General features: G+C 39.3%; 1 protein-coding gene across 3 annotated transcripts in view; it reads right to left on the bottom strand.

Annotated features, from left to right (window-relative positions):
- Positions 1-8,695: 8,695 nt before the first annotated feature.
- LOC149205393 (uncharacterized) overlaps positions 8,696-11,127 on the bottom strand; it is a 393,121-nt gene continuing 390,689 nt past the window's right edge. For all 3 annotated transcript variants that reach the window (XM_089395037.1, XM_089395036.1, XM_089395038.1), the window contains one exon: positions 8,696-9,714. In XM_089395037.1, the coding sequence (XP_089251163.1) occupies positions 9,504-9,714 (211 nt within the window). In that variant the 3' untranslated portion in view covers positions 8,696-9,503. The remainder of the gene's footprint in view (positions 9,715-11,127) is intronic.

The raw sequence follows: 11,127 nt of genomic DNA, 5'->3' as shown, positions 1-11,127 counted from the left end.
ATTTCACCATAGTATTCAAAACCGGTCGGTTTGAACCGAAAACTGGTCAAACCGATTGGTTCATTAGAAAACTCCACCAGACCGGTAGAAAAACCCAGATACACTGCCCTCCTCACTGATTTTTTTTCTCAAACCGGGCATAAACCGATCGATTCACTGCCAGGCTAGCAGAACACTTGATAGAAAGTGGTTTTGTGAGTTTTGAGGACGTGGGCCTGTTTCCCTCCAAAAACAACCCCTCCAAGAAAAGCATGTCTCCCCTCTCATTTTCCTCACACATATCAATCCTAGCAACGTCGACAATCAATGGTAATGTTAAATTCTTAAAGTAAAAGTGATATTTCCTTATTTCATTTTCATTACCATGAAATGACTCAAGATGTTTGAGAGTGGTTTAGACCTCATTGGATGTCATATGGAAAAACTAGAATTTTGATTGTAGAATTGAGGCTTCTGTGATCCATATCAAGTTTACGAGAGATTTTTCGGCGAAAATCACATGAAATATCATTTGTCGACGCGTTTCGAACCAACCAGTGTGGTTCATCGTCAAGACAAGTTGATGAAAAGATCTAGCTTTGCAAAGTTGAATCTGTTTTTCAACTTGTCCTGACGATGAACCACACTGGTTGGTTCAAAACGCGTCGACAAATGATATTTCATGTGATTTTCGTTGAAAAATCTCTCGTAAACTAGAATTTTGATTTCACTCAAAATTTAGTAGACTTAATGCTTTTCAGGGTTTCATGGTTTGGGGTTTTGCAATGTTTCCATTTTATTCTATCAAGCGTGAGGGTATTATATTAGCATTTGATCAAGAGCATGAAGCCTTTTAAGAACCTTCATGTTGGTGGCATTGATTGTTGAACTTTGGTGATGTTGGTGGTATTGATTGTTAAACTCCTCTACCATGACCTTAACAAAAATGTGCCTTTCACTCAAAGGAAAATAATTGGTTAGGTGTGCGAAGCTTTTTCTACCACATTATAAGGTTGAGGAGATGAACCCTTCACTCAAACCAAAATATTGGTTAGGCGTGTTAAACTTTTTCAATTTCTATCATATTATAAGGTTAACAATCTAAGTTTGAAGACTTTGAGCTAGATGATGTTTATGTATCTCTTGTTGATGATCCCATTTCTAGCAACGCTGAATCAATGATGAGTTTCATGATTGATCATGTTGATCAATGATTTGTAGTTTTAATGTCTAGTTTTGTTGCTACTACTACCACTATTACTGAGGTTGCAGAGGATTTTTAGGAGTCCTCAACTCTAAGCCAGATTATTTATGTAGTTCATGCTGATGATCCCATGTCTACTATTGGTGATGATTTTGAACATGATGAGGAGTGATCATGTTGATCACTGATATGTAGATTTGTAGTAGGCCAATGGCCCCATATCTTGTACCATTGTTTTTGGATTCTAAAGGTCATTTAGAGCGCCATTGACTATGTATTTTGTTGTTGATATGTATTGCATTCGGTGCCATTTTGATATATTCACCTTTACATGGTATATAGATGAACACACTTTGCATATTTTGTCTCTATTGGTTTGGAATCATGGTTTGAAATCTTAAAAATAATTTTTTTCATTAAAAATTAATTATTTCATGTATTTTTTTAAAGATCGGTTTAGTGATATGGTTTGAAACCCGATTTAATAGATAAATCGGTGTGGTCACCCATTTCGGTTTTGAATACAATGGATTTTAGTTAAAATTGGCAACTAGGGCCAAACTCCATGTGGATCATCTTATTTATCGCAGCTGATATTTTTCTTAGATTCCTCTCATCGAGAGGTGTAGGATTGATCTAATGATCATTTGATTTCGACATGTATTCATGAAGATATGAATTTATTTGTATTTCTTGACAATTTGTCAAGGTCGGCCAACAAATAAAATAGTGTTTCACACCCACAGCTAAACCTCAACATGGCATATAAATAGACGAGACCTTGAGGCATTATGACACTCAACTCATCTCCATATCTCTTCTCTCTCCTAGCTTGTTTGGGTATGCGTAGGAGGAGCTTCTCTCTCTCACGTGGAAAGGAGGATGTGGTTAGGAGCAACAACATTGACCTAGGTGCAGGAGGATGCAAGAAGGTACAACTACGTTGACTTGGGTTGACTGAGATGCTAGAGGACTGCGTTGACCAGCGTGAAGACACCCTTGACTGTGGATTTGTGTGAGGAGCCTCTATCTTGCAAGCCGCAGTTCAGATCAGCGGTTATTGATCTCTGTTTGACCACGGTGTTGACCAACGTTGATTGGTTAGGGCTAATTGCAGGGACGCTGATATATTCACTATTGTTTGACAATGTTTTGAGGATTGTTTTGGGCTGCTATCTATTGTTGTTGGACGTCGAGTTCTCCTAGGTTCTCTTGAGGACATTTGGGAGCTGTTTGACCAGCTTTGACATTGCTTATCAGAATTACATTGTTGCTATTGTAAATCACAGATTTGTGATATTGTACTATCGCTCTCTCTCTACTGAATTATTGAAGAATATATAAAAGAATTGATAAAAGAGTTTCCCTGCATTGGGGTTTGTCCCTGGCTGGTGCCACATCTTGTGTCTCTTGTCTTGGCTTGGCTTCTGTTGTTTACATTTATGTTCTATCTGCATTTTACTATCATGTTGATGTGATTTGAATACTAGAAATTGATATTGGGCTAATAAGAAGATTTGAAATAAATTTCTCTTAAGCATAGAACATACCATAATTTAACATGGTATCAGAGTTGAGGTGAAGAAAAAGCCCAAACAAGAGCAAGAGCAATCACTGAAGACAGTTGGAAATAGTGAACAGGCTTCATGGGTTCCTCAACACACTTCTCGGCCGAAGAAAAGCTCTGTGAGAAGTCTGACTATCACGAATGGAAGATGTCTCTTGATCTGACATTGGAAGAGCAGGAAGTGTTGGACTATGCGAAGGGTAGAATTACAGAGCCTCCATCAAATGCATCGGCTGCCACAAGGAACATATACACTAAGGGTGAAGTCAAAGCGAAGAAGATCATCCAAGACTCAATTGACAAGCATCTGGTGGCCTACATTTCCAAGTTGAACACCTCCAAGGAGATCTACGATAGACTGGCAAGCTTGTTTAAAGTTAGTGATGCAAATCAAGTTTTGTTCCTCAAAAATAAGTTGAAGGATATTAAGAAGGGAAAGGATGAAGATATTCATTCCTACTTCTTAAGGATCATTGAGATCAAGAATGATCTCCTATCAATTGGAGAAGTCATTTCTCACTGGGAACTAACAATCACTACCCTTGGAGGGCTCCCATCCGAATGGTATGTGTTTAGAACCACTCTTCTCAACAATGATCGAATTCCAGGATTTGAAGAATTGATGGCAAGATGCATTCAAGAAGAGACAAGGATGGTGGAGAAAGAAATGCCTTCAAGCAAAGGCAACCCCACTACTTTCTCCTCTCATGCCAAAAGGAGAAATAATTCTGGGTCTAAAGGTCACTTCAAAGGAAAGACCGGATCAAAGGGTGGAAGGAAGGGATGATGCTTTGTTTGCAATAAATTTGGCCGCTATGTGAGGGAGTGTCCAAATAGAAAGGACACATCACATAACAATGATCAAAATCACTCCCGAGGCAACTCCAACCACAATCAAAGGAATGGCAGGTTCAATGGCAAAGGAAAGAGGAATGCAGGAAATCAAGGAAGTGGTCAACCCTCCAAGAAAACAAGGAACTCTAGGTATGAATAAAATGTTGTTAACAATAAGCAAGATGAATATTATCTGATATCAGCCCTCTCCACTACCTCTCCTCCGGACTTGTTGGGAAATTGGCTTATTCATAGTGGTGCCTCAAGGCACTTCACTGGTTACAAGGAAGCTCTCTCTAATCTGATAGATAAGGAGACAAACTTGGAGATTATTCTTGGAGACAATTCCACCTATCCCATAAAAGGTGTAGGGAATGTTACTATTCAATTAAATCAGGGTAACAAAATTCATTTGCAAGAAATCCTATATGTACCTGATCTCAAGAAGAACCTGGTGTCCATTTCGGCAATGGAATACAAAGGCTACAAGGTGGCCTTCATCAATGACAAGGTACGTGTGTGGAAAAAGAATATTAAAGATGCTTTCACTCTTGGGTTTCGAGTTGACTCTTTATATTAAGTTGAAAGAAGTCTGTTGGGAGTCACGTCCTGCGACACATCTCTTCAGTTTGAATTATGGCACCAGAGGTTTTCCCACCTTCATTATAAGGCTCTACCTTATGTGAGACAAATGGTGATAGGGATGCCCGCGTTCAAAATAGAGCATGAAGGTGTATGTCCAGGATGTGCCAAAGGAAAGCTCAAAAGAGGACCATTCCCCTCTAGCCATAGCAAGCCATCTGACATTTTGCAATTGGTTTACTCTGACATATCTGGTATGATGCCCATGAACTCTTTGGGAGGATAACTATATTATCTCACTTTTACAGATGATTATTTTCGCAAGACTTGGATATACTTTTTGAAGAATAAGGATGAAATGTTCTCCTGGTTTCGTCACTTCAAAGCCTTGATCGAGAATTAAACTGAGAAGAGGATCAAGATCTTAAGGACTGATAATGGGACCAAGTATGAATCCAATGAGTTCCATGACTTTTGCAAAGAAGTTGGCATTAAGATGGAGACCACAACACCATACACTCCTTAGCAGAATGGTATGGCGGAAAGGAAGAATCGTAAGATTTTGGAAGTCGTTCATGCCATCCTCCATGATCAAAGGCTTCCGAAGTTTCTATCGACCGAAGTTGCGAATACTATCGTATATGTTCAAAATCGATGCCCTCATCAAGCATTGGATTCCAAGACTCCCAAAGAGATGTTCACTAGTAAGAAACCTGATGTCTCTCATTTTAGAATTTTTGGAAGTCCCCTATATTTTCATGTGCTGAAAGAGAAAATAAGCAAATTGGGTGCATCTAGAAAGAAGGGAATCTTTGTGGGCTATAGCGAAAATTCTAAGGGCTATAAAATTTATGTGGTTGGTCAAAGGGAAGTCGAGATAAGTCATGATGTCACCTTTGACGAAGATATCGCTCTTAGCAAGGTTGACAATCTTCCTATTCTAAGGAAAGATAAAGAAGTTGACACCAAGAAGCCGGATGAGAAAGAAGATGAGATGATGCCCGATGTGGAAGAACCTATGGATCCTATTGATCCCCCTTCGCAAGAGCCTTCCTCTTCTAGGAAGAGGTCCTCATCGCTTAGGGGGACTTTTGAAGATGCCGAGAGACATATTGCACCTAGAGGGACTTTTAATGAAAGTAAGAAGCCGACTAGGCATCAGGGATACTTGACTATTATGAGCACCATAATTCAAAATGAGCCTTCATCGTTCGAAGAAGTCGTGAAGCATCAAGAATGGAAGGATGCTATGAATGAGGAATACAAGTCCATCATGAAGAATGACGTTTGGGATGTGGTCCCTAGACCCCAGGACAAAACAGTGGTCACTTGAAAGTGGCTTTACAAAATCAAGCATGGAGCTAATGGGAGTGCTAAAAAGTACAAGGCTCGCTTTGTTGCTTGAGGCTTCTCTCAAAAGGAAAGTGTGGATTATGATGAGATATTTGCACCTATTGCCTGATACACCACCATCCGCTCAATCATAGCCCTTGCCGCTTCGCAAGGATGGAACTTACATCAGATGAATGTCAAGAGCACGTTCTTGCATGGTTCGATTAAAGAGGAAGTCTATGTGGAACAATCCGAGGAGTTTGAGATTCATAAAATGGAATCTCACATATGCAAGTTGAAGAAATCTCTCTATGGACTGAAGCAAGCACCCCAAGCTTGGTATGAGATGATCCATAGCTACTCGATGAAGCTAGGATTCACTAAGAGTGAAGCCAGTCCAAACCTTTACTTTAAGGTTGAGGATGATAAGCCTCTCATACTGGTGTTGTATGTTGACGACCTCTTTCTAACAGGTGCAAACCCTCTCATTCACAAATGTAAGAGGGAGTTGGCTTCCGAATTTGAGATGAAGGACCTAGGACTGATGCAATATTTCCTAGCGCTAGAAATCTGGCAAAAGCCATGAGAAATTTTCCTATCTCAAGGAAAATATATGGTGAAGATATTGGAGAGATTTGGTATAGTGGATTGCAAGCCCATGACTACCCCTATGGAGCTTAACTTCAAGAAGTTATGTGGTAGTGCTGCCGGACCTATATTGGGTAATGCCTATCAGTATTGTCAACTCATAGGAACATTGATGTTCTTGGTGAACTTCCATCCGAATATATGTTTTGCAATCAACACGTTGAGCCAATATATGGTTGAGCCTCATCACTCACATTGGATTGGTGCCAAGAATCTTCTGAGATATCTTCGGGGCACAATCACTCATGGGTTGAGATACACTGTCAAAGATGTGAGGCTACATTGATATTCCGATGTTGATTGGGCAGCACTTCCGGGTGTTGTTTCTCTTTGGTTTCTGCCTCGATACCCTGGATGAGCAGGAAGCAGAAGTCAGTGGCTTTGAGCACCGCTGAGGTAGAGTACATTGTTGCGAGTATAGCCAACTATGAGGTTGTCTAGTTGAGGAAGCTCTTCAGTGAGCTGTTTGGACATACATTGGATACTACTGTGATCCTCTGCGACAACCAGAGTGGGATTTGTTTATCAGAGAATCCAGTATTTCATGATCGCTCCAAGCACATCGATATTAGGTACCACTTTATCCGGGATATGGTACAACAAGGAGCAATAAGGCTCCATCATATTGGGACTGATGAGTAGGTCATCGACATTCTAACGAAGCCCTTGGGAAAGGTCAAATTCTTGACATTCCAAGAACGACTAGGAGTTGTGGAGAGACCCTCTTATGAGGGTCTTTTATGATGCATACATTGAGCTCTGGGAGCTCCAAGGGGCTTGGGGTACTTCTTGGAGCGACCATAGGGTGACTCACCCTCCCTTAGTGGCGCGCTATGTACAGGGTGAATGATTCAACCTTCCCTTGTGATACCCCGTGACGACATGTAGACAGGATGAGTGGTTTATCCTTCTCCTGTAGAGACATCCTACCCATGCAGTTTGGGACTCATGGGAAGTACCTCTCATCTAGCTAATGAGTAGGGAAATGAGGATAGGGACCATAGTAGTACCGGTGGACACATCGTGTATCTACCGTACTCCCTATGCTAGGATGACATTGATATGGGATCAATTGGAACTGACTTCGAGTCAATAAGAGTGATATAACTCACTCTCTTTTGGAACTACTTCAGGTCAGTAACAGTAGTATGACACTCTCTTCATTGGCACTGACTTTGGGTCAGTAAGAGTGCTATTAGACACTCTCTTTTATCTGGGACTGATTTTGGGTCAGTAGAGGATGGTATGATACATTCTCGATCATTTCTGCTTCTTCATAATTCAGCAGAGCAGAGCAGAGTCTAGTAGTGCAGGGTAGTGCATTTGATGGCAGAGATAGTACCAACAGACAAATGGATTAGCAAATGGAGTTCTCCCTAGTTGGGAGGAGTGTTAAAATTGGAAACTAGGGCCAAACTCCATGTGGGTCATCTTATTTATGGCAACTGCTATTTTTCTTGGATTCCTTTCATCGAGAGATGTAGGATTGATTTAACAATCATCTGATTTCGACATGTATTCATGGATATATCAATTTATTTGTATTTCTTGACAATTTGTCAAGGTCGGCCAACAAGTAAAATAGTGTTTCACACCCCCAGCTAAACCTCAATGTGGCATATAAATAGACGAGACCTTGAGGCATTATGACACTCATCTCATCTCCACATCTCTTCATTCTCCTAGCTTGTTTGGGTATGCGTAGGAGGAGCTTCTCTCTCTCACATGGAAAGAAGGAAGACGCAGTTAGGAGTAGCAACATTGACCTAGGTGCAGGAGGACGCAGGAAGGTACAGCTAAGTTGACTTGGGTTGACCAAGGTGCTAGAGGATTGTGTTGGCCAGCATGAAGACACCCTTGACTGCGGATTTGTGTGGGGAGCCTCTATCTTGCAAGCCACAGTTCAAATCAGCCATTGTCGACCTCTGTTTGACCACGGTGTTGACTAGCATTGACTGGTTAGGGCTGATTGCAAGACTGCTGAGATATTCACTGATGTTTTACTATGTTTTGAGGACTGTTTTGGGCTGATATCTATTGCTGTTGGAGGCTGAGTTCTCCTAGGTTGTCTTGAGGACTTTTGGGAGTTGTTTGATCAACTTTGACATTGCTTATCAGAATTACATCGCTGCTGTTGTAAATCACAAACTTGTGATATTGTACTCTCACTCTCTCTGCTGAATTATTGAAGAATATATAGAAGAATTGATCAAAGAGTTTCCCCGCAATGGGGTTTGTCCCTGGCTAGTGCCACATCTTGTGTCTCTTGTCTTGGCTTGTCTTCTATTGTTTACATTTATGTTCTATCTGCATTTTACTATCATGTTGATGTGATTGCAATACTGGAAATTGATATTGGGCTAATAAGAAAATTTGAAGTAAATTGCTCTTAAGAATAGAACATACCATAATTTAACAATTTCACAACAAGAAGAGGATTTGTGTCCTACATTGTGAGCTTATAATAATTACATGGACTTACAATACTTGTCCCAACGAAGTACTATAGCCTTACCATCTATGATTTGACAATGTCAAAAATGAGAAGATTCAAAATCCAAAACCATTTAAATTTTAATAATATTGGTTCTATGGAAACTCATTGATAGCAACATGAATGCTAACATGTCATTTGTTATGTTTTGCATGATAAATATCCCATAAAAAAGAGATTAAATATATCCTCAGGCAACCATCTCGATCCACAATGGCATGAAAGTCGGATGTTTTCTAATGGTTGCGGCGTAAGAGAGCATAAAAGATGAAAGCTCTGCTTGAAGGACCTTGAGCCACGATGACAGCTATATCATATTTTTCAATTGGTCTTTGACCCACGATGACAGCTAAAACATATTTTTCATTGGTCTTTGACCCACGATGACAGCTAAAACATATTTTTCTTTAGTATATAATTTCTGAACATTCTCGTGCCTCAAGAATACGGCAAGTAAGAAGAGATTCTTCTACACTACACAAAACAGACTGAAAATGAGCTTGACAAACAAGGTCATGCCTCCAAGAGATTTCATTAACACTTAAGCATTGAAATTTTATAGTTTTCCCTAACGATCTGCTCCCAAACATTTTGATGCATTACTCCGTCGGGAATAAGAGCATTCTCCTTTCAAAGTCTTTCCATAGAAAAGGCCTTAGTTCTCAATTTAGTTATAATATCCCCACTCAATAAAACCGAACTTCGCTAGGATTTCGTCAGATGCTAAAGACATGTTTCATTGAAATTTTTCATGCTGAAGTTCTATGCCTTAGTTCTCAATTTAGTTATAATATTCCCCCTCAATAAAACCGGACTTCGCTTGGATCTTGTCAGATGCCAAAAACATGTTTCATTGAAATTTTTCATGCTGAAGAAAGTCTACGAGCCATTAATTTGAGCTCAACTTCCTTCCAATTACGAACCCTTGTAATGAGGGGGTGAGAAGGACCATCTGGGGTCTTGCTCCATGGATAACTATAATCTAGATCGAACAAAAGCACCTCAATGCCCTCCTCTGCACACTCCACTGCATATCTTGGATTGTCATCTATTAGGAACTGCATACCTAGAGACCTGTCAAATTCAAAACATCAGTAATGCTTTTCAAGAACAGGATAAAGTGCAAATTATCCATCCAAGCAATAAAGCAGAACTAACAAAGAATGAAAGGATATTATGAAGATTAAATCCATTAACGAGAATAAATAAGCAGAGAAAAAATATAAGATATTTAAATGAGTTGAAATTACCACACAACTCCCACCATAATTTTGAATGGCAATAAGAAATGCTCTATTCCACAACCAAACGGCTAGTCGTTTGATACTCTGTAGGCAACTTAATTTAGCAGTTCATGGGAGAAACAATATCTCTATAGGTAGTTCGAATAACACTATTTTTATGGAGAAACTGTCCAACATGGCATGGTTTCTAAGCCATTCCTTCTCAATATTTGTCAAGATTCATTTTAGTCAATGAAAGTTGCAATTCTGTGTTTCATGCAGTGTTGAAAATATCGGTATCGGCAAAATATCGGCAAGGGTCCAGAAAATATCTTATCGACAATAATATCGGCAAAATATCGGCAAATATCGGCAAGCATAAAAAATAATTTTTTCAAATTTTTAAATATAGCCGATATTTTCAAAATATCGCGATATTTTCAAAACAGAAAATATCGCGATATTTTCTCGGCAATATATCGTTTTGCCGAAAATATCGCGATATTTTCGAATATCGCCGATATATCGCCGATATTATCAACAGTGGTTTCATGCACCCAACATTTGTTCGTTTGATCCTTGAACTGAACTATCCTAGAAATGCCACTTTTATTGTTCAATCCAGAAAGATGATCTCTGATACTTTGAGAGTTCTCTAATAAATCCAAACATATATCAGATGTTTCTATGAAGACTTAAGCAATCTATGGTCCCAATAAAAATATCAGCAGCTATAATACAATCCTAGTGTCTAAAGCCACTTTACAGCTCAGTTAAATACATACCATCACTGAAAATGAACTTACAACATAGCTCAACCTATCATACGAGTTTCATGCCTCCAGAGTCCAACCAACTTCAATGGTAAAGATTAATTTCTACAGAATCCAAGTTCGGTTTGTGGAACATTAATTTGATGTACAATACCACAACTAAGGCAGAAGACAACAGCCAAATCAATGTCTGTTGTCTTGTACGTATCCTACTATTTAAACAAGGCATTACCCGAATTTGCTCTCTTCATATAGTTTGAAAATATGGAAACTTAGTTATGTTAGGAACTCACAAATTAAATTCAATCGAAAGTACATCTCAACAGCATTTCACTTGTGGGAATGTTGACTTTACATCTAAGTCATCCAAGGCTGCTTGGAAGTGAGGAGTGACAATTTTCAGAAGCTTCTGGATTGGTAGAGATTTTGGAAGCGAATTTTTATATTATCTATATTTTTATATTTTTTGATGCATATATGTCAACAAAAGC

The sequence above is a fragment of the Pinus tabuliformis genome, chromosome 1_2 (genome assembly GCF_031772625.1).
Source record: "Pinus tabuliformis cultivar Carrire ecotype Pingquan chromosome 1_2, CPIR1, whole genome shotgun sequence".
In the NCBI taxonomy this organism is placed as follows: Eukaryota; Viridiplantae; Streptophyta; class Pinopsida; order Pinales; family Pinaceae; genus Pinus; species Pinus tabuliformis.
Note: the sequence above shows the minus strand (reverse complement) of the source record. Positions and strands in the feature narration are given on the sequence as shown.